Source organism: Papaver somniferum, chromosome 4, assembly GCF_003573695.1.
Source record: "Papaver somniferum cultivar HN1 chromosome 4, ASM357369v1, whole genome shotgun sequence".
NCBI classification, from domain to species: Eukaryota; Viridiplantae; Streptophyta; class Magnoliopsida; order Ranunculales; family Papaveraceae; genus Papaver; species Papaver somniferum.
The window spans coordinates 67,815,554-67,837,214 of record NC_039361.1 but is presented as its reverse complement, the minus strand read 5'-3'; the positions used below and the strand labels follow the sequence as shown (position 1 = coordinate 67,837,214).

At 36.7% G+C, this 21,661-nt stretch overlaps 5 protein-coding genes and 1 long non-coding RNA gene across 6 annotated transcripts; 2 read left to right on the top strand and 4 right to left on the bottom strand.

Annotated features, from left to right (window-relative positions):
• Nucleotides 1-1,798: 1,798 nt before the first annotated feature.
• LOC113273965 (protein CHLORORESPIRATORY REDUCTION 7, chloroplastic-like) lies at nucleotides 1,799-2,727 on the bottom strand. Its single transcript, XM_026523522.1, has 3 exons — nucleotides 2,629-2,727; nucleotides 2,357-2,490; nucleotides 1,799-2,267 (listed from the first exon to the last, which is right to left on the bottom strand). The coding sequence occupies exons 1-3, from the start codon at nucleotides 2,687-2,689 to the stop codon at nucleotides 1,995-1,997; spliced, it is 468 nt and encodes a 155-aa protein (XP_026379307.1). The 5' UTR covers nucleotides 2,690-2,727; the 3' UTR covers nucleotides 1,799-1,994.
• Nucleotides 2,728-4,265: 1,538 nt separating this feature from the next.
• LOC113275795 (probable serine/threonine-protein kinase DDB_G0278665) lies at nucleotides 4,266-7,050 on the top strand. The gene is made up of 4 exons (XM_026525362.1): nucleotides 4,266-4,357; nucleotides 4,478-4,555; nucleotides 5,386-6,238; nucleotides 6,373-7,050. Exons 3-4 carry the CDS (start codon nucleotides 5,430-5,432, stop codon nucleotides 6,584-6,586), a joined length of 1,023 nt encoding a protein of 340 aa, XP_026381147.1. The 5' UTR covers nucleotides 4,266-4,357; nucleotides 4,478-4,555; nucleotides 5,386-5,429; the 3' UTR covers nucleotides 6,587-7,050.
• Nucleotides 7,051-7,383: 333 nt separating this feature from the next.
• Nucleotides 7,384-9,748, bottom strand: LOC113275794 (ninja-family protein AFP3-like). The gene is made up of 3 exons (XM_026525361.1): nucleotides 9,636-9,748; nucleotides 8,838-9,530; nucleotides 7,384-8,122 (listed from the first exon to the last, which is right to left on the bottom strand). The coding sequence occupies exons 1-3, from the start codon at nucleotides 9,673-9,675 to the stop codon at nucleotides 7,701-7,703; spliced, it is 1,155 nt and encodes a 384-aa protein (XP_026381146.1). The 5' UTR covers nucleotides 9,676-9,748; the 3' UTR covers nucleotides 7,384-7,700.
• A 2,644-nt stretch (nucleotides 9,749-12,392) lies between these two features.
• LOC113272656 lies at nucleotides 12,393-13,919 on the bottom strand. Its single transcript, XM_026522464.1, has 4 exons — nucleotides 13,201-13,919; nucleotides 13,002-13,092; nucleotides 12,724-12,919; nucleotides 12,393-12,592 (listed from the first exon to the last, which is right to left on the bottom strand). Exons 1-4 carry the CDS (start codon nucleotides 13,773-13,775, stop codon nucleotides 12,393-12,395), a joined length of 1,062 nt encoding a protein of 353 aa, XP_026378249.1. The 5' UTR covers nucleotides 13,776-13,919.
• Nucleotides 13,785-14,799, bottom strand: LOC113272655. The gene is made up of 3 exons (XM_026522463.1): nucleotides 14,445-14,799; nucleotides 13,867-14,185; nucleotides 13,785-13,808 (listed from the first exon to the last, which is right to left on the bottom strand). The coding sequence occupies exons 1-3, from the start codon at nucleotides 14,480-14,482 to the stop codon at nucleotides 13,785-13,787; spliced, it is 381 nt and encodes a 126-aa protein (XP_026378248.1). The 5' UTR covers nucleotides 14,483-14,799.
• Nucleotides 14,800-18,823: 4,024 nt separating this feature from the next.
• Nucleotides 18,824-20,157, top strand: LOC113273963. Its single transcript, XR_003322690.1, has 3 exons — nucleotides 18,824-18,857; nucleotides 19,604-19,700; nucleotides 20,098-20,157. It is a non-coding gene; the product is annotated as an uncharacterized LOC113273963 (long non-coding RNA).
• Nucleotides 20,158-21,661: the final 1,504 nt, after the last annotated feature.

Genomic DNA, 21,661 nt, shown 5'->3' with positions numbered 1-21,661 from the left:
AGTTTGTCGCCTTCCCCTACCCTCTGGTAGGAGGTGAACTGGTCTCTGTTCCCACAAACATGCTTGGTATCTCCAGAGTCTACCCACCAGTCCATCACATTGGTCATCAAATTAACTTCAGACACTACAGCAGAAAACTCATCCTTGTTCTTTTCAACCAAGTTAGCACTATCCTTCTTGTCCTTACGATGTCTACAGTGAACTGCCATATGGCCAGTAACTCCACACGCATAACAAGCACCCTTAATTTTAGTAATGCTAGACTCTGGTTTTCGAAACATACCTTTCTTGGGAGGACCACGCTTAGAGTTACGATTGTTACTCTCACCTTTTCCAGCTTTGGAAGATCTATGTTCAGTCATATGAGATTTATTACTCATGTCCCTTGCAGAAGACACGTTCTTATCTTTGGAGCACAGCAACTCTTCCACTTGAATCTTCTTCCCTAATTCAACCATGTTGATCTCGCCAGTTTCATGTCTTAGATTTTTCTTGTACTCAGACCACGAACTTGGTAACTTCTCAATTACCGCAGATACTTGAAACGTCTCATCAATGACCATACCTTCAGCAAGAATCTCATTAATAATCTGTTGAAATTCGAGGAATTGATCAACAACAGGCTTATCATTCGTCGTCTTGAAGTCCATAATCTTCGCCACCAGAAATTTCTTGCTCCCTGCAGTCTCTGCTTGATACTTTGCTTCTAACGCAGTCCACAAATCATAAGCACTGAAATTTTCTTTAGCATTGTAAAAATCATACATCGTATCTTCCAAACCATTCATGATATGATTTTTCGCCAGAAAATTACACCGCTTGTTATACTCTATCACCTCCTCAGTTAAAGCTTCAGCATTCACCAATTCATCATGTGGAACAAGTACATAATCCAGTTCATGATGGCTTAGATAAAACAACATCTTGGATTGCCATCTCTTGAAATCCTTTCCATTAAACTTAAATAGAAGAAATGTGTTAAGATTGTTGGAGTCTTGCAACAATAGAAGAAACGTCAGATGTATCAACCAATAAATATAAAGAACCGTATCAAACAACTTTACCACGAACAAATTGATGAGGGCAGAATCACAGGTTCAACAAGCTGTCCTTAACACATTAGTTCGCGGGTATACTCTAAAGTAATGCTAAACCCAAACGTGCGAAGATGTGTCCAGGATAAGACTGCCCGATATAACTTGTATTAGCACAATACAAGTTACCCACTCTTAAACTCGGCAACAGGGATGGAAGTAAAACGCCGCACGAAAATAAAAGCAAGAAGATGAAGAAAAGTAGACCTAGAGATGGTCGCTGCTTGTGTGTTTTGAAAAGATATTTTCGAGTTGTATTTATAGGAAAATTAACTTGCAAATCAAGTTAGGTTTAGGTTTTTTCTTATAAAACGAGTTTTGTTTCTTGTAAAACAATTAAACACAAAAAAGGAATTTTTTCCATAAATAAAACTCTTAAATAAATTATTTATCAAGTTAAAAACTTGCAAAAAATAATTTCAAGTAGACACGGACTTGGTGCTTTGTACTCGCGCATGGGCATGGGTCGAAATAAGTATTTTTCACCCCACCCGCATTGTTTTACAACATATCCATGAGAACATGGTAATATAGTGGAGCACATCTTTAGTTTTCCACAATGTGGGACTAAAGGTTCCATTTCATTCACTCAAAAATGAGTGAGTATCCTTAGACCCTTAGGTCATGAGATCAAACCACACCAAGACCAAAAAATCATTTATTAAATAACTTATTTTCTCCAACAGTAAATGAATCGAGATAGGTGTTCTTTAGTTCAACTGTTTCATATTTTTCTTACAAATTTAGTACATTTTTCGATTTGTTCTGCTAAACCTACAACTATAAATTCTGCCTATGCCCATTTTGATAAGCTAAAAAAACAAAATGCATGAGTAGGCTAGGCTTTAAATTCCTAGCACTTAGTATTCACGCTGCAGAGTAATTCACTTGAAAGCAGCATCACTCCAATCGAACTTGATACCATTGAACTGAACCAACTTCACCATCAAGCTCAAGTTCACATACGGACTTTACTAGGTGTGAAACAGCATCATCTAGAGTTTTGAACTTTGCAAGGTCACGAGGCAAAGAGTTCCCAGTCCAGTTTTCCAGCCAACCTTTTAACCTAATTTTCAACTCGTCTTCAGAGACAAACTCCTCGTCCTTGCCAGGTTCAATTAAAACATAAGTTTCAGATTGTAAATATGCCCTTCTCCGCCTACCTGCGCAGACCTAAACAGGACAAAAGTAACCGAGGCAACTAAGAATACATGTTGTCTCTTTACAAGAACATAAGTTGTAGTTGAAAACATAAGTTTTACCTGATGTTTGCTCCACCTTGATGTTTTCTTTAGCAGTCCATTATGAAATTCCGAGTACATATTGCTTCCAGGCCTACTAGCTAGGCTTGTCCGAGAAAACCAGGGTCGAGTGAAATGTCTTGATGATTCATTGACTGCAAAAGCAAAAGAAATTATATTCTTTAGCAAAAATCCGTGTACATAATTCAAGCATTTCTCCAATGTGAACTCTTTTGTTTTAAAGATTTAACAAAATCTTAAACTTATACGAAACTAAGTTAAGAGATACTTACAGTTAGCGGAGTGAAGTTGTACTCCATTGTTGAATAACTGCTTCTTCAAAACTCCCTCCATTTCAGTCTAGCAGATATGAAATGAAAATTAGAACAAACAAAATTCTATGGAGATAACAAGATAAAACTGCACCTCTCGTAAAAACTTTATTTGTTTACCCTTAATGCTCAACAATTTTACAGAAGTGGTCCTGGTCCTATCCAATGTTAGAGAGATACTAAAGAGTTTAAATATCTTTCTAACAAAAGAGTTTGGCATTGTCATATTTCTCACCATTTGGAGGCGACTTTAGTTTTGCTGGTTCATGGTGCTGTACTGCTGTTAGTAATTTTGTAAGAGAACTTTCTTGCGCCTTGTTTTTTTGTTTTTTTCTTTTTTTGAATATTAGCAGTGACTTTGCAATATTTACCACCCTCTTGCACCTTGTTACTTAGTCGATTTCCATGTGATTCGGGATGTTCTCCTTTATAAAGAAAGAAAATCGGAAATGTTGCTTTTATCACCTCATTTTTTATTTTATTTTTGCTAGCCACTTTTATCACCTCATTTGATTCAGTCGCTTAGAGCAACTGAAGTGGTGCGATCAAAACCAAAGATCAAAAAAAAGACCAAAATTTGGGTTTAGTCCGTGGTGTGACGCAACGGTACATGATTAAAATTTCGTCAGGCGGACTTTAAAAGTCCGCCCCATTAAAATTCCATCAGGCGGACTTTAAAAGTCCGCCCCATCCTTTGTAAATTTTAACAAAGTCCGCCTCATTAAAATTCCATGGGGCGGACTTTAAAAGTCCGCCCCATTCTTTGCAAATTTTAACAGGCGGACTTTAAAAGTCCGCCTCATTCCTTTTTTTTTTTATTTAATTAAAATTTCATCGGGCGTAATTTAAATCTCCGCCCGTTAACAAGCGTACTTTAAATTTACGCCCAGCATCAAGCGTACTTTAAATTTACGCCCGACTATATTAGAATTTGGGATTTGGTCGCGACCATATTTGGTCTGGAATTTGATCTTTGGTCCAAATTTGATCTTTACTCCGTCCCACTGTGTTAGGATCTCATCCCATAAATTTGGTTATACTCGCCCACTGTGGATGCTCTTAGTGGGCACATAAACACTGATAGCTGATACCGAACAAACGAAGTGTACTTACTCTATTACTCTACGTGTTTAGATTGACGACATTCCTGCTCCTTTCCTGTAAAGGTAACAAGTCAAACTTGTTAGCACCAACTTCTTTACCGATAAAAGAAAACACAAGTCAATGAGTACTTGTTAGGGAAAAAAAAACTCACCAGAAGAAGGTATAATAATGAACATAACATTTGCTTTGCAACTTGGATGCATGAATATACGTTTTGGACCTTTTGGTCTTCTGATGTTTTTTTTTTCTCTTTTTTTTTTGTCTATTGGATCGACAATTTTGACATGGACATTTGTGAAGCCCAGTCCATTAAATCTCCTCAGAAATCTGTTAAGGGTACTTACTACCTTTGAAGGTAGTTGAGGAATGGCGCGAACAAAAACAAAAAGTTAGTTACTTTGGTAGAGACAAAAATGCCTAGAATGTCTCTTGTCCATTCTGAATCCAACTCACAAAAAACTCTAATTTTATATTCCTGGATAGACACTGATACACAAAACAGGAGGACCAAAATCGAGTTTTGATCCCACCTCGAAATTCCATCATCTCATCCTTTCTGTGAAGAACTGTAAAAAATCTAATTCAGGTAATATTCAATGTTTATCCAATAACCTCCATTTTTCTGCTGTAATATTTATAGTTGGAAGACATCTTGGTATCATTTTTTGTTTTGATTAAAAATGGTGGCTTCTATTCATTTTTGAAGGAGAAAGGGGTTTCATTTCTGATGCTGCTTTTATAGCTGATTGAATTGACATTGAAGCATTGCAACTCCATTAACCTGGTAGATATCTTTCACTTTCTGAATATTTTATACATTTTTGTATGTTAATTTCTTCTTTAATTTTGTAAGTATGTCTTTCATGAATTTATGAGAGGTAGATAACTATTAGGTGAATTGACATTCATAAGCCATAGGGTCATTATAACGCCATTAATGGAGCGGTACTCGGAGCAATGTATTTGTATTATGCCCCTTTGCCTAATTAGATATAGTTGAGTTGGGTCAGACTACCCAGCCTTAAACGTTACATATTGCCAGAGATGCTACGTCTCATAATGAATTTAAGATTTTCTACAAGTTGTTGATTTATCCTGTAACTTTTCAGTTGCCAGGGTTTAGTTATTAACATGAATATCAACCCATAATAAACATAATACGATATAGATGAACGAGAAAGAAGAATATCTGAACAAGGCTTGTGGCTTGTGTTTCTTGAAAGAACTTGTAAGTAGAACTTCAAGCAATCAGTATGGCATCCTGTATGATCCAGTTACCGGAACATTGAAATGTTAGGTGAACATACATTATTTGTGATCATCCTGAGGTTAATGTATTGAGCTTCTAGCCGAGCTTCTATCACATTAGCCATGTATAGAAAATATAGACTGCAATTTGTCACATAAAGAAACATTTACGGTTTCCATTTCAAGCATGAATCTTCTTTCATTAACATGTCAGATGTCACTGAAGAATGTATGCTTATTTTAAGTTTCGTGGTACTGTCCTTTTATGCAACTATCAAGTATCCTGAATTTCTGAGTTAGAACGCGAGTTTGCATTTGCCTACCTTGTGAAGCTTCTTACAATTGCATTTTCTTTTCTTTTTGCAGCGTTTTCTAAAGAATCTATATGTGGATATAGTAGGTTTTGAACCATGAATTCAGATAATCTAACTTCAGTTACGGAATCTGATCAACAACAAAATGTCAGTAAAAAGCATACCCCGATAGCAACTCCCGTAGGATCTCCTTCTGCAACATCTACTTTGTCCTCTGCCTCTTCCTCTTCTTCATCATCTTCGTCTCCTTTGGACTCTCCAGTTAAAGGAAGCAAAAAACATCCCATTTCACTCTTTCCGGCTGATGAAGATTCTTTGCAGCAGCATAATGTCGATTCTTTAGACCATCCAGAACTTCTTATTGATGTTCCTTCCAGCACTTCAGATCCTACTGTAATGATTAGTGAGGCGTCACCAAACCAGTCACCTCCAATACAAGTGATGGAACGAGAAGAAGTTCCACCAGATCCATATAGGATTCCATCTACTGTATTCGCAAGGAGTCCATCGGCAACACCAGTCGAATGGAGTGTGCAATCCAACGAATCATTGTTCAGCATCCATATGGGAAATAATAGTTTCTCCGCTGACCAAATTTTTCTGATGGGAAGGTCTGGAGAATTAGGCATGCCAGGGGATTACAACAACTTCCTCGATCTCAAGAAGGACCCCTCTAGCAATCCTAATAGCCCATCTCCAGCTTCTACTCCTGGGAATAAGGTCGGGGAAAGCTTAAATGCGGAAGATGCAGCAGCATCGGCTACCATGAACGAAGTGTCAAGGGTGTCAGAGGACGATCAAAATACAGAGAAAACACCTCCTGTAGATTCAGCTCGTCATTCCTCCAGCATTTCTTATCGTTCTGACGAGAGTGGAGCCAGCGTAGTTTCCTTTGCATTTCCAATGTAAGTTTTGATCATTTACACACACATATATACTTAAAATAGGTAACATCCCAAGTTACAAAACATTTGTTCTAACACCATGTATACCTTCATAAACCCGAATAGCCTACTGACATTTCTTGTTTTATATGCAGATTGACGTCTGCAGAAGGAGGGAGGGCTCCATCCACGAAGGTAGAGACGGAACATCCATTGCATCAGGTTAAAGAAAAGTCGAATGAGCAGCAGGAGGAGCAGGAACAAGGGTCACAACAGCCGCAACCCAACACGCCAACCACACCAAATGCCACAGGGGCTAATGATCGGAAATGGTTTTCATGCTTCTCTTGTTGCTCATTTTGTTCTTGAGAGTATTTGTCCACCCAGGAGGTTACACGAATACTCCTCGCAACTCTCCCGATATTAACATACGCCTGCATCTCAATCTTCACAGAAGAAAATCATCATGATTGTACGAGGTGCGGAGCACATACTCCAAATGAAGTGCCACAATTTCATACTCATGAAAAGTATCACACCGCCACATGGATTGAGTTCAGATACAGTTTGCATCTCACATGTTTGGCATGACTTAGTTGTAGATGAACCTGGTTGGAGGTTTAGTGCCAAGAAAGGGGTTTAAAACTCAAAAAACCACAACAAAAATACACACAAGACAAAAGGACCACTCAATAGGAAAGAAAAGGGTGTCCATGAATGTAATCTATGTGTGTACTGAAAGGAATATGAGCTGAAATTTGTATGTGCAGTTTAGTTTTTACACTGTTTAGCTTGAAACAGTACTTAGAAAATATATTATTTAAACTTCAATCTTTCCTTACTACCTAAGAACAACTTCTTAATCCTAAATGAAAGGAAAATGATAAATTAAAAAAAATAAGTAATACAAAAAGAAGAAACATTTAGAGAATATGCAATGCTCACTTTCCCCACCACACCATTTGTGTGTCTCCTCAACTTGTAATTGTTTAGGATTTCATAACCTAACTTCCAAATTACTTAAGAAACTAAAATCCCCCTTTCTAAAAGATATTGGAGATGATAATGAAGTATTTTCCAAGATAAGCACACCAATATAGATTTTTGTTTTGACCTAATTTATTCAAAAAATAAGAAATATTATTTATTATACATTCTCTTAAAAGTACCCAAATGCTTTTTGAAATTTTCAATTTGCATCCACAAAAAAAGAAAAGGAAAAAGACTAAAATTGTTAAGAGGTTGATTGGTGAAGTTAATTCTTGTTTTCTCAATCATATTTCAACTATAACCATCATCTCTAATAATTGTTTCCTATTAATTCGTATTTCACTGTACACACTCAAAGCCTAATATAACCAAAAAAAACGAAGGAAGAAATCAAAACTAGCCTCTAAAGCTACTCTTCACCCAATCTTAACTAAAGTAAAACTTGTTTCTTTTTTCACTCTTCAATTCTTGAAGAGAAATGTGAAACACAATCTTAAAAGGAAGGGGTTTGACTGACTGTAATATGCCTCAGGGGATGTGTCACGTCGATGCCTCCAGCATGCTTTACGAACTCTGCTGGAGTGAGAAAACTACCATGGCACACACAAACTATTCTTACTTCCTCGCCCTTCCGATACTTGTACAGGAATCCTTCTATACGTTTCCCATTAGGTCCATTTCCTGTTGTAGACACACAAGGCATTTCCTCCATCATTTTCATTCCCATTTCTCTGGAACCAGTTTCAGTTGCCTTCGGAGGGCTATAAGACGGACTTTCCATCTTGACATCAGTTCCAGTCCTCTGTTTTTCTGAAGGTGCGGTTGGTGGAGGAGGTATAATGGGCTTTTGCTCGATGCCTTCTTGGTATGATTGAGAATTCATTGGGCTTCTTGTTTCAAAGCTGCTCTTCAATCCTATGATGCAGAATTTCATAAACAGTGAGAAGGAAAATCTAAAAAATAAATAATAATAATTGTTTGTGTTCTTATTTTGTGACCACATAAAGCTCCCAATTGCAACCTAGTTGTGCACATGTACATATCACGACCACTGTCTCTCCCAAAGATGTAACACCCATTAATAAAGCAACCAACCAGATGTAACACCCATTGATAAAGCAACAAACCATTCAACTTTCAACACCAATTCAGGTATACTTTTTATATAACTGTAACTGTAACTGTAACAAGACTTCAGAATCTAATTTTGTTGGTATATTTGGTTAAAAAAAAGAACAAGAAAATTTTTACTCCCATGCGGAAATATACCCATCAAATCGTTTTCAGGCAAATTCCAGCCAGCCTCTTCTAACATATCTGAAATGGCAGCTTGACTCATGAGACTCGTCGTAATTTCAACAGTTACTGAATCTAAGTTGATTAGTTTTTGTTTTCTAGAGATCTACTCTACTATACGAACATTTTCAACCTAATACAAAAACAAACACTCTTCTCATGTATCCCAAGATATCACAATAACTAGATTACTATACTTCACAAGCAACAACCAATTATATCCCGAAAGCAAATATCAAAACTAAAAGTTGAAGCAACGTCAACAAACACACAACAAATTCTAATCTCTACATTTAATTTAATTTAATAAGAGATTAGTTTAAATAATAGATACCTGGAACAGGTCGACCATGGATTTCATCAGAACCACCCGATGAACTACTAGCTTGAGAATTCATAGAAACGGAAACCGGTGATGGTGGTAATGGAGGAACACCATTGATATCAATACTCCTACCAAGAGCAGGATTAGAACCCCAATTTGGACCCCTAAAAGATATAGGCATTGATGAAGAAGAAGAAAACAACCCATTCTTTAGCTTATTATTGTCTTGTTGCTGCTGCTGCATCTTCTCTTGTTGAGAATCTTTATTATTATTATTATTAACCCTAGTACAATTCCTTTGTTTCTCTGATCTCTTTCTTTTGGCTTCTAATCTTCTCAAAGATTGTAACTCTTTTCTTTTCCTTCTTTCTTCTTCTGTTGCCACTACTACAGGCAATGAACATGTTCTTATCAAAGATGCCGCTGATGAAGAATTATTCCCTTCTTCTTCATCTTTAAAAAGATTACTTAATCCTGATACTGATATTGACGATGACCTCATCAATCTCTTTTTCTCACTTGGGTTTACACCAAAACAACCTCCTAATGATAAATTTAATTCAATTTCTTCATCATCTGTTTCCTCAGTTTTCGCTGCAAATTCCGTTGGGAAATGGTTTCCCGCCATAAATATCTGTAACAAATCTTTTGGATATTCATTATCAATATCTGCCGAATTCTCATTATTTCTTTCACCCATTACTACCAGAACACAAGGAACAAAAAAAAAGAATGAAAATATGATCAATACGATTACACAAAACCCATGCGTTTAGTATTATAAGGAAGTATCCATTGACATAATACCTGAGGAGCGAGTCTGGAAGAAAAGAGAAGACGAAGCCATTGATTGAGGGAAGGAAAAAAAGAGACACCGAGACGAAGAAGAAGAAAGAAATACAGTAGAAAAAACGAGAACTTGAAAAAAAAAAAAAAATCTTTTAACAAAACTAAAAGACGAAAATACCCACATGGAAGGGAAAACAACACGTGTCAATCAGGTGTTATTGAGGGTCGACACGTAGTTAATGTTGTCCAGATTTAGCGGCGTCGCCAAACAAGCGTCTCCATCGATAACTCAAGAGGAGAGATAGAAAAAGAAGATGTTGTGAGATTCGGTTGTCGTGAATACACGTGTCGGTTCATGACTGTGGTGACGTTTATTTTCGACACGTGTCATGTCTTGGTAGTGAATACGGATGTGTTACTCAGATGTCGCCATCGGTTGATGGTTTCTCTCTCATATTATTGTTTACCACGTGTCGGACAACCTCGAATTTCGAGTTGTTGTTTTATTTTAGGATATGAAAGAGAGAAAAGAATGCGACTCTTCGAATTAATAAGGAACAACCAAATGTATCCACTATCCTTACGGACTTCATAAGATACACTGTAGTCTTTGTATGTGAGGAATCGGGCCGGGGATACTCCCAACCAAACCACGAATCCCACAAATCTTTTTACTTTTGTCTTTCTTCTCCTCCTAATGTAAATATCGTCATTGTTGCTGACGGACGTGTTAGAATTGGGCTCTTTTTTACTCGCACAAGGATGATATAGTTGGTCGCGAGTGTGGTGACATCTTATAATCTTTAGTTTGAACTTTATTATATACCTAAATGAAGAAAAAACACGTTTTAATCTCATAGTTTTTAAATTTTTCTGATTTATTTATTTTTGATAAACTCTGAAATGTTGGATATGGGCATAAAGGGTACGTACTCCACAGGAGATAATAAGGTTTTCTGGATCCCCAGTGAAGTCAGTCGCGCGCACTACACTTCGGTCGTTGTTGAAAGCAATAAGAAATTTTGACATGATAGCATTTCTGTAACCAGAAACATGAATTATGTAACTCATGCTTGGTGTTTGGAGACACCTTGAGAAAGCAAGAAGTTAATGCGTTGAAACATGCAACTCTTGGTGAATACAATAATATATACGTATGTATGTATAAACACTATACGGTCAACCGTACGGTGGTACACATTCAAGTTCGGGATGAAGTGTGGAGTAGAAAGACACCTCAATCTCTTGAAATACCATCCAGCGTCCGGACACATGAAAGGAAAAAGAAATTCTCAATCATTTTCGCAAATCTTTTCAATTGAACTCCAACACATGTCAAGAAAGATCTCATCGGTTGTGGAATCTAGCCTTTTATCATCATCAATCTAGAAAGAGTTGTTAAACAAATTTCATGATAAGAAAAAAATAACAATAATAATATCAAACCATCCACTTGTTCAAACGTGTCGAGTAAACAAACAATATAAAAACAGATCTTGACTTTAGTCAACGTGAGTCCTCCTAGTTTGACCAGAACATTCCAAGTTGTGATCTTGATGCGACTCTTGGGCTAAACATATTAAGACACATGCCAACACAAGGCGTGAGAGAAATATATTATATCCCAAAAAGGACCCCCACGCTTTTTCTTTCCCAACCAAAGGGCCCCACCCAAAGAAACAAGTTGGTTAAGGTCCTTTTTGTCTAATTTTCTTTGGGCTTTTTAATAAAGTAACCACCTTTTTGAACCATATTTAAGAAACTGGCCGTTTTTTTGAATCTTTATATAAACTGGCCGATATTGACATTTTCCATCCCGTTTTTTTCAAAAAACGAATTTAGATAGTTAACTGGCTACGTGGCAGTTAACCTGCTAGGTAAAAGACGACTTAACCCTCGTCTGAGTTCGTAACCAAACCAGTATCGAGTCAACTCGGTGACTCATTGCAACGGTCGGATTTGTAACGGTTGGATTTGTAACGGTCAGATTCAGCTTCATTCATATAAATTAGGCCCTGCAGAGAAAAACCATAGTATTTGTCATACTCAACAGATCAAAAAAATAAAAATAAATAAGACATGAGCCAAAATGAAGTAAACTCTCCAGGCAGCAGTAGCAGCAGCAAGGTAAGATTAAGATTAAAACAACCCCTAATTTCATGTTCTATCTGTGCACAGGGAATTCATGATCCAAAGGTATGTCCTTGGATTTATTCCAGGTGCAAATATATACCATGTAATGGTATAAGGCAACTATTGTGTTCAAAAGCAAAAGAAACAAACGAAAAAATGTTTTTGAAGTGTTCAATTCCAACCTGTCAGTACTTTGAATGGTTTGACGATGCCATCGATCCTGTCAAATGCAAGATGGTGAAATTACCAGTAGAGAATGGTTGTTACGCTTGCGGAGAATCTGGTCATTGCTTCAAAAACTGCCCACTGCAAAATCAAACCTGCAACAAAGATCACTGCAAATCAAAAATGGAGATGAAATTTTGCAAGAATGAACACAACAAGAACATAGCATACCTCACTTGTACAAATTGTGACGGTTTTAAATGGGTCTCAGATGAAGTCTTCATTGCTGCAAAAAACAGAATTATGCATTCAAGTTTACAACTTAATGCTATATGTAAGGAACTCAACAATCTGAAAATGTAACCTGCAAATGTACTAATAAACAACCATCCACTTTTGATTCAGCATTAATTCAAGTCTAAAAAAGAAAAAAATATTGTCTTCTTAAACACAAAAAATCAGAAAACGGATCTCAAATCATTTCTTCTTAGCATTTCCATTTCCCCTTCCCTTTCCTTGTTTTATATTCTGAGATACAGATCCAATGCCAAAGAAGTTCTGATAAAGGTTATTTATTGTAGAGGGTGGAGTAGAAGATGGTGCTATAGATGGCAGACTCATAGGTGTTGTGGAAGCTGGAGTAGAAGATGGTGTTGCCAAAGGCTGACTGCCAGGCCCTGTAAAACATTCACCAACAAATGATGCCGTTCTCTTCTTGTTTGACTTAGCTGCACCCCTAACTCCGGTGGTCTGACTTGGCTCTATGTTGCTGAAGGTGAAGCTTTGTGCATCACATTCAGTCCTTTGCCTTTTGCAGTTGGATTAGATCCCACTTCACCACCAGCACATGTTCTTTTGTTGTGGTTAGTAACATTTCCACATTTCCCACACCTCCTTTTTGTCTTCTCAACACGAGGTTCATCATAACTTCTTACCCTCTTGCTCTTGGGTCTTCCTGGTTTCCTACTGTGAGGAGGGTTCAAGATCTTCTTGTTCATGTTTGGCTACAAGAACAAATGCACTTATATTAATGTAGTTGAGAATATAAATAGGGCATATAGTTACAAATTTAAGAAGAAAAAGTACCTGGACCCATTCACTTTTATCATCTAGTGGTGCAAAAGTTGGTGCATATGTGGCCTTATAGTTCTCCACTGAATAGTAATCACTGCAGTACCTGCTCAAGCAGAGTATGTAAAGGTTAGTGCTAGATACATTTAAGGCCTAGAAATTGCATAAATAAGTTCTGAGACAAGGTACAGATTTAAAAAAAGAGAAATCTTACTTTCTCCATTGTGGCCTTATGCTATGCAATGCACTCACTGCATGCATACAGGGGAACCCCCTCAACTGCCACTGCAAACAAGAGCAAGTCTTGGCAAGTATGTTCACTGTGAACACAGAATTCTTTGGACTAGTCACCATATATAACTCTCCAGCCACACAAGGGTCAACACCATAGTCAGTCACAAATTCCAACATTTTCTTAATCAATGTAACAGCAGTAGGAACCAAATTACCATCTACCCATGATGCAGATTCAGTCCTCCTATTGTACCATGTACCCATCACTAAGTTAGCATACATTATTCCTATCATTATAATTGGTTTATTTCTCATCTTGTTGATCATATTGTTAAAAGACTCTGAAAAATTGTTGTTCATCTGACCCATACTCAATGTCTTCATCACTGTCATATACTGGAGGAGCTTCTGGATTCTCAATTGGGTGACATTCATCTTCTTTGGTGTTTTCCAGCTGAATATTGTCCACATCTTCAACAAACTTAACTTCATTTGTAGCTTTTGACTGACTGCAACCACTGCTACTAGCCTGAGAATGTTTGGATATGGGCACATCCATGAAACTCAGCTTTCTTGATGCACCTTCAACTGATTTATCCACACTATTTAGCCTTGGGGATCTTCTAGGGGTGGTTCCCTTACTAACTGTCTTCTTCTTTGGTGTAGTCTTTGGAGTCCCAAACACTGTGTCTTTCATCCCCATCCATAAACATATACATCCATCCTCATTTACAAAAGAATCCTCCCAAAAATTATCAAAATCATCATTGTTTAACAATGGCAGTGGCAGACATTCTTCCTTAAACCAATATAAATTAAACTTCTCTTTAACATCCATAGACAAACCCTTATACACCATATACTTAAGTGTCATCAAGTCTGTTTCATCTCTATGGCAATCAGGAAATACCAAAGTCTCATTCTTTGGCTCCGCATATACACTGATATTCCTAAATTTGAACTGACTGCAACACAAATGAAACAAAATCAGATATAAACCTATGAAAACCCAATGAAAACCTAATTAAGCAATATTACTTAAAATCAAACACCCAATCACGAAAATTAAACCCCAATTAAACAATAAAAATTTGGTTTCAAATAAACCCTAATTACAAAGGAAAAAAAACAGAAACCCTAAAAATCAATCGATCAATTAAATTAATTAACTATCAATACAATGATTTTCATCATATATTAAGTCACGGGTTTCGTTAATCTTACCTTGATTCAGACTGTTTCAATCCCGGTTTGTACCTCATCTTCACTGTATCACCACTATCTCTGAATCCCTAAATATGTATAACTTTTCTTCCAAATACACTCTGGTCTTTCTGCTAACATCTATGTCTTCAGCAAAAACAACTTCAATAACACCAGCTTCAAACAGCTTCAATACCTAACCCTAGTTTCAGAACGAGGGAGAAGAGAACGAGGGAGAAAGAGAACGAGGGAGAAAGAGAAATTGTGGTGAGAGACCACACGGGTCTTTAAATGGGCAAGGGCACAGTCGTAAATTCTCCTACCGAGTTTGACTTATTCAACGCAGCTGACCGATCTGGTGGGCCCAGGTGTCAACTCTAACAGAAAGGCCAGTTTCTAAAAGAATTTAAAAGTTTGGCCGGTTTATTAATTATATGGTTTGAAGCAGGACACTTTATTAATTTGCCCATTTTCTTTTGCAAGTTGCATAGAATTGAAACCGCGTGTCGGGTCCCGAACACGTGTCAAGACTAGAGTGTGTTAGCAGATCAGCATCATCAAGTTGCTCATAAAGAAGGCGACGTGTCAGCTTTTATTACCTTTAAAAATGACATCACCAGCTGTCTCCATGCACCAATTAATTAATTCGGAATTTTGTGAAACAAAAATATATTTTTAAGAGAAAGGAGATCTTTGAATAAGAAGATCTGATAAGACACGTGAACACGTCAGTGATGTTGACGTGGATACTTTTTTTTTAAGTACTACAGTATCAGAATTATTGAAGACACGTGTCGGATACTTGGAATAGTATTGGTGGTTGGGATGCTTCATTCTGAACAACTGCTTATTTCGTTCAAAGTTGGGATACCGTACTAGTTACTGCTGTCTACTGAAACGTGTCGGATTTTATGAATTTTTGGGTCAATGGATATAACGGTTTGATACTTGGAAAGGTGGACGTGTTCGTCAGAGCTAATAACTTCAAATGTTTGCAGCTACTTTTGGAAGGGAAAGTTGAAGAAATGGATCTGATCTGAACTGAAGTGTCACTCTTTGATTGAATCAAAATAGTTTGGGGTAGGCAGGCGCGCTGGTGGGCAGGCGCGCTGGTGGGCAGATCCTGATCGGAGCTCATCCTTGTGAATGCGATGGGTAGATATATATGGAGCAGGCTTCTCTATTATTCGGTTCGAGGGATGACAACCCACATGTATAGCTCATCAAGCTAACGACTTCCAAATATAGTCTAGTAACGAAAGCGATAACCAATCTGGAAATAAGCATAAATATTGTTTAGAACTGTAAATTCTTGAAAGGTAGGGTCCGTTGACATGATTATAATGACATAATTTTGACATTTTAGCGTCATTTTCTCTACCAAATTCAACGGGCAATGAATTTGAGGCTAGTTTTTTGATGACATGTTCTTCTTATAAGTCTCTACACTCCCACCAAAAATGAGAGAATTCCGAGATGTATAAGACCACCATCTACCATTTTGAATATCAACCGTTGAAAATTAATGGCTGAAATTAAAATTTGTGGATGATGGTCTTATACATCTCGGAATTCTCTCATTTTTGATGGGAATATAGAATTTTACACGAGGAACATGTCGCCAGAATATTAGCTTTAAATTCATTGCCGGTTGGGTTTGATATAAAAAGTGATAACTATGTCAACGGATTATATCATTATAACCATGTCAACCGAGAGTGGGGAACAACAGAAACACACAGGATGTGAAAAGCATGTGATACAAGAAAAAAACAGTTTGCAAGTGCATGAATCAGTGAACTACTTTCTTCAGTGTATTCCAGAATATAAAAAGTACAACACAAAATATACTTAAATGTGAGCAACTTATTTTCTTCCTGGCTAAGGTTTATTTCCAAATCCTTATTGCTACAGGCCTACATTACAATAATTCCGCCACTGGCTAAATTAAACTGCACGGCTACGATAAGTCCTGAACCTGATACGTGCTGGTACATCCTAGCAATAAAACCGATCAGCAATGATGTGATGAGTGGGCTTAATGGTTTATGGGCCTGCACATAAGCAGTTGGGTTGCATCCAAACAAAAGTGAAAACTACTATTAGACCCATTTTTCAATTTTTTCCACTGAGAAACTCACCGTCAAAAAAGTACAAGGGCGTACCCATTTTTGGGGAAATAATTATCGTGAGACCCATATTTTCTTAAATTAAGTTTTTTCGGAGATTTATTTTTCTACCGTATTCTTCCTTCCGTGAGAGACATTAGATATTTGATATCTGCAATTGAGAGATTGAGATCTTTCATCGTAAACCTAGATATTAGGTTATGTAAAATATCATAGAATCTCATATCACAAGTTCTACATCAAAATCTAGGGTTTATCCCTTTAGGGGGAAACCACCATTATTCATCTTCTTTGTAACATGAGTAGTTAAATCCTTTGTTGATTAAGGATGAATTCAATGTTCTAAGCGTGAAGCTTTATTAATAATACAAACCTATTGAGAGTTTTAATCATCATCGTTTGTTTTCACTATATCTAGGGTTTATGATTGATTTCTAGATTGTTCAAGTGTACAATTGGATTAATCTATTGATTATTCTATTGCTAGTAAAGGGTTAGGATATCCGTGTAATTGTTGAATAACCCTTACACAAGTAGAGAACATGAGACCTCTCAGACAGATTCTGTGGAGAAATCCTGTGTGAAGACAACACTAGTAAGTGGACCTTGCGCTAAAAGTCTAACTGCTAGGATCAACCTAAGTTCACATAACTTAAGGCTTCTGATTGGGTTACACCTTGAGTGCGCTACTACTTGTAGGTTCAGTTGGATAAAACTTGATATGCGAGCACTTCGGTATCAAGTTTTACAAGGAGCTTTGGGGATAACACTGCTCTGGCTGTTATTCTACGGTTGGTGATGAATAATTCTTACGAGCGATAGATAAGTATTCTAATCCTGTTAACGCTTGGTAACGGCGTAGGATTCCTTGATCATCCCTTTCTTCTTATTGTCTTTATTTATCTCACAACCAAAACCCCCTTTTTGTTATTTACTTTATTTTGCTATTTCAAATAACCTATGAATTACACATCTCTTTGTGGGAACGATCTCTTACTACAGCTATATTACCAGTTAATTAGTGAGAAATATATTTGTTAATTTATTGAGCCTACGACAGCCCATAAAGGTAACCCATATCTAAATGAAGGTATATTTCATTTGTGTGTAACAAGCTAAGACCATCTAACGGTGGAGATTGATTGCTTTATTTTTAAGAAGACTTAGCTTGAATCTTAAATCAGGATTTCATTTAACGGTGAATATTGAAGCTTTGTTACTATGATATCTTAACTTTGATGAAAGCAACCACAATTTGAAAGACTATATAAGGGAAAACTCTAGTAACAGGAAAACCTAATCCCCACACTTCTGTGTGTTTCTAGTTGTGTACTAGAGTCGATTCTCCATTAACCTAGGTTTTTCCAAAACCATTATAGGTTAACGACTCGAAGACTTCATTGGGATTCGTGAACCCAGATCCGACTATTTTCTCTATAGTTGTGTATTCTGATCTTACTTGTTCTATCGTATTGAGTTTTATATTCTCTAAGATTTACTCGAGATTTATCTCCGATAGGTAAGATATAAAAAGTAATCACAACAGTTCTTCGTCTCAGACTCTTGTGATTCTTCAATAACTTTTTTTTGTTAATCAGTTGGGTTATTGTGAGGTGACTAATATTTCTAGGCTACTCTTCGGGAGTATAAGACTAAGGGTGCACAGGAACCGAGCCGGACCGACGGACCGAACCGGAACCGATGGAACCGTACCTGATTTTGGACCGAACCGAGGTACAAGGTACAAGTACCGGTCCCAAAAATAGGAACCGAGCTCTGGGGGTACATGTACACGGTCCAACACATGAACCGTCCCGTACCGGACCGAAGTCCCGAATAATTCTGACCGTTAGATTTAGGGGATAAGGGATCTGTCTCATCCATTGGATTAATAGGGGGTATATAAGCTCACTGTGAGAAGGAGAATAAATTCTTAGGGTTTCAGTTCCCCTAATTTTTTCTCGCCTCTTCTCAGTACTTCTCTCTGAGAAGGAGAAGAAATTCTCCCCTTCTTCTGATCTTCATCTTCTCTGTTAACCTTCAATCAAACGATTAAAAGTTCAAACCGTATTACTTCGTCTGTCTCTTCGTTTTTAATTCCGGTGTGAAGAAAATTAGAAGAACAATTCCGGTGGTAAGTAATTTTTAATTTTTTGATTTAAATTTTTGTATGCATGTCTGTGAATCTGTGATTGAGATTAACGGATTTTTGTTTTCTCTAGCGAGTAGCGGCTTAAAGGATTTTCTTCATCTCCCACCAAACCTTCATAACGAGTAGCGGCTTAAAGGATTCACTGCAATCACCGTAAGATCTTTTTCTTCTTCATATGGATGTTGTTTCTTTTACACTTCTGAAACTAAATCTAGGCTTTTAGTGTTCTGTCACATTTTTGGATGATTTTTTTTGCTTTTAGATCTTTGATTCATGAGCAGTAGTTTAGCCGTGAAGATGGAAATGCTATTTTAAAGCTAGGGTTACCTAAAAATTTCTGTAATAGACTAATAGTTGTTTTTTAGTTTTGTGAATGCTGATAAAATGTTAACATGGGTGTTGAATTTGACTCTGAGTATTTAGTTTACCATTCTTTTGATTGAGTTAGTTTAAAGGCTATTGATGAATGTTTTTGAACAGTTATTATGAATCATACTTGAAATAGAAAGCTAAATTGTTCACTTCCAGAGGTATTTGTATGGATTTTCACAAGTAATTAGATAACCAGTTCACAGAACCTTGTGTAGCCCACTCTTACCTCTGTAAGTATTCTTGCCTTTTGTTTCCGTGTCTCTATTTTGGGTTTGTTGAATTCCTGGCTAATTGTGTTTCATTAGCTTTTAATTTTAATTCTGGGAAATCGAAGTAGAACGGGCATTTTATCATACAATTTCAATGCATCTTTTTATAACTTTGAGCTTAACCACCAAATTTAGTGTTCTTATACGAGTTTTTAATTGACTGTATAAGATTGGGTCAGTCATTGTTAAGAGTGGCAATTTATAAGCAATGAGTTGCCAGATTTTGCTGATCATAAGCTACATTACCCCACTCTACAGGCCAAAGATTGAGACCAATTGAGAGCAATTGCCTGACAAGTAAAATCAAGGTACATTATCAAAGGCAGGAGCCGCAGGACTGCATCAATTGCACAAGGTAGAAAAATCCTGAACTTTACAATTTCATAACAGTAGAACATTTTTATCTTCTTCTATAGAATGGGAATCATTGTCTAAAGAATTTTATGGAACGCATTGTACATAGCCTCTTTATGATTACTGAACTTTATGTTCTTTCTTAACTGCATGTCACACAACTACTAGAAGCACATGTTAAACAGATTTCACAAATTACTAAACTTTAAATGTTCACATGTACTAGTTCACAGTAAATGATTGAAGCACTATAAATGATTGTCCACTGTTTACTAGATTACATGTTTTCTTCTTCTTATTCATGTACTAGTCCACTTTAAGGATTGAAGATAGTTAAATTTCATGTACTAGTTCACTGTTCACATGTATTATGTCTTATTCACTGAGATCAAATACAGGAAGTGCCAACTTTGTCAGTGATGGAAATATGGCGTCATTTCACTCGGAGAAATGTTGAAGAACCCTCTTGCAATTATTGTGGAAGGACTTATAGGGCTAACATGTCCAGAAATGGAACTTCTGCCTTGTGGAATGCTTAGAAGTTGCAATAATGCTTAGAAGTTGTAACTTATGCAGTTATGCAGTTATGCTTATGCTTAATGAAATTATGCTTAGAAGTTAGAACTTATGCAGTTATGCACTTATGCTTATGCAGTTATGCTCAGAACAATGTTTTTAATATTTATGAACTTTTATATGTATGAAGTATGATACAATGTCGTTATTTCCTTTGAGGTCTTCATTTTATGCAGTTATGCTTTATGCATTTATGCTTCAGTTGAGTTCTTATTTCATTTCTTGTTTCATTTCATTTCATTTCTTGCAATTACTGTGGAAGGACTTATAGGGCTAACATGTCCAGAAATGGAACTTCTGCCTTGTGGAATGCTTAGAAGTTGTAACTTATGCAGTTATGCAGTTATGCTTATGCTTAAAGAAATTATGCTTAGAACTTATGCAGTTATGCACTTATGCTTATGCACTTATGCTTAGAATAATTTTTTTAATATTCATGAACTTTTATATGTATGATACAATGTCTTTATTTCCTTTAAGGTCTTCATTTTGTGCAGTTATGCTTTATGCATTTATGCTTCAGTTGAGTTCTTATTTCATTTCTTGTTTCATTTCATTTCATTTCTTGTTTCATTTCTTGTTTCATTTCAGTCATAAGCTGGCATGGATGCATCAAGTCAAGCTCATGAAACAGCTACTCCTACACCTACAACTGCTACACCTACCACTGCCACAGATACAGTTGTTGGATCCTCAATGCAACCAACAAATGAAGCAGCACAGCCAGAGACAGCAGCAGTAGATGTAGAAGCTACTTCTACTCAAACGGGTGGTAGTAAGATAACTTCTAACGTTTGGAATTATTTCAAGAGGTTAAATGTTCAAGATGCTGCATGCAATTACTGCAAGAAGGTGATAAAGGCTCATACTGGAAAGAATGGTACAAGTGGAATGTGGAAGCACTTCAACAGATGCAAGCAGAATCCTAACAAGCCAAAGCCAAAAGGACAACAAACTCTGACATTAAATCCTGCAGCACTGGGTGAGGATGAAGGTCAGTTAGTCTGTACTAATTTCAGTCAGGATAAATGTAAAATGGCAGTTGTTGAATTTATTATAATTGATGAGATGTCATTTAGAGCAGTTGAGGGTGAAGGTTTTAGGAGAATGATGCATGTCTTAGAGCCTAGATTTGTTGTGCCAAGTAGAATGACTATTTATAGATGTTTATTAGACATGTATGTATTAGAGAAAGAAAAGTTGAAAAATTACTTCAAGTCAACCAAGCAGAGGGTTAGTTTGACAACAGACACATGGACTTCACCAAACAATTTCAACTACATCTGTGTAACAGTTCACTTTATTGATCAGCAGTGGAAGTATCAAAAGAGAATTATTATGTTTTGTGAGGTTAGTGGTCACAAAGGAATTGACATTGGTGAGATG

What these genes read in the sequence shown, in the direction of transcription:
- LOC113273965 (XM_026523522.1), bottom strand. Translation starts at nt 2,689, where the DNA reads ATGGAGGGAGTTTTGAAGAAGCAGTTATTCAACAATGGAGTACAACTT. An exon ending in ACAACTTCACTCCGCTAACT is followed by an intron (nt 2,491 to 2,628) that starts GTAAGTATCTCT and finishes TTGCTTTTGCAG; the next exon opens with TCAATGAATCATCAAGACAT. An exon ending in CAAGGTGGAGCAAACATCAG is followed by an intron (nt 2,268 to 2,356) that starts GTAAAACTTATG and finishes TGTCCTGTTTAG; the next exon opens with GTCTGCGCAGGTAGGCGGAG.
- LOC113275795 (XM_026525362.1), top strand. Translation starts at nt 5,430, where the DNA reads ATGAATTCAGATAATCTAACTTCAGTTACGGAATCTGATCAACAACAA. An exon ending in GTTTCCTTTGCATTTCCAAT is followed by an intron (nt 6,239 to 6,372) that starts GTAAGTTTTGAT and finishes TTTTATATGCAG; the next exon opens with ATTGACGTCTGCAGAAGGAG.
- LOC113275794 (XM_026525361.1), bottom strand. Translation starts at nt 9,675, where the DNA reads ATGGCTTCGTCTTCTCTTTTCTTCCAGACTCGCTCCTCAG. An exon ending in CTTCCAGACTCGCTCCTCAG is followed by an intron (nt 9,531 to 9,635) that starts GTATTATGTCAA and finishes GTGTTCTGGTAG; the next exon opens with TAATGGGTGAAAGAAATAAT. An exon ending in CCATGGTCGACCTGTTCCAG is followed by an intron (nt 8,123 to 8,837) that starts GTATCTATTATT and finishes TCTGCATCATAG; the next exon opens with GATTGAAGAGCAGCTTTGAA.
- LOC113272656 (XM_026522464.1), bottom strand. Translation starts at nt 13,775, where the DNA reads ATGTGCCCATATCCAAACATTCTCAGGCTAGTAGCAGTGGTTGCAGTC. An exon ending in ATAAGGCCACAATGGAGAAA is followed by an intron (nt 13,093 to 13,200) that starts GTAAGATTTCTC and finishes CTGCTTGAGCAG; the next exon opens with GTACTGCAGTGATTACTATT. An exon ending in ATAAAAGTGAATGGGTCCAG is followed by an intron (nt 12,920 to 13,001) that starts GTACTTTTTCTT and finishes TTGTTCTTGTAG; the next exon opens with CCAAACATGAACAAGAAGAT.
- LOC113272655 (XM_026522463.1), bottom strand. Translation starts at nt 14,482, where the DNA reads ATGAGGTACAAACCGGGATTGAAACAGTCTGAATCAAG. An exon ending in TTGAAACAGTCTGAATCAAG is followed by an intron (nt 14,186 to 14,444) that starts GTAAGATTAACG and finishes TTTGTGTTGCAG; the next exon opens with TCAGTTCAAATTTAGGAATA. An exon ending in CTACACCAAAGAAGAAGACA is followed by an intron (nt 13,809 to 13,866) that starts GTTAGTAAGGGA and finishes TGGATAAATCAG; the next exon opens with TTGAAGGTGCATCAAGAAAG.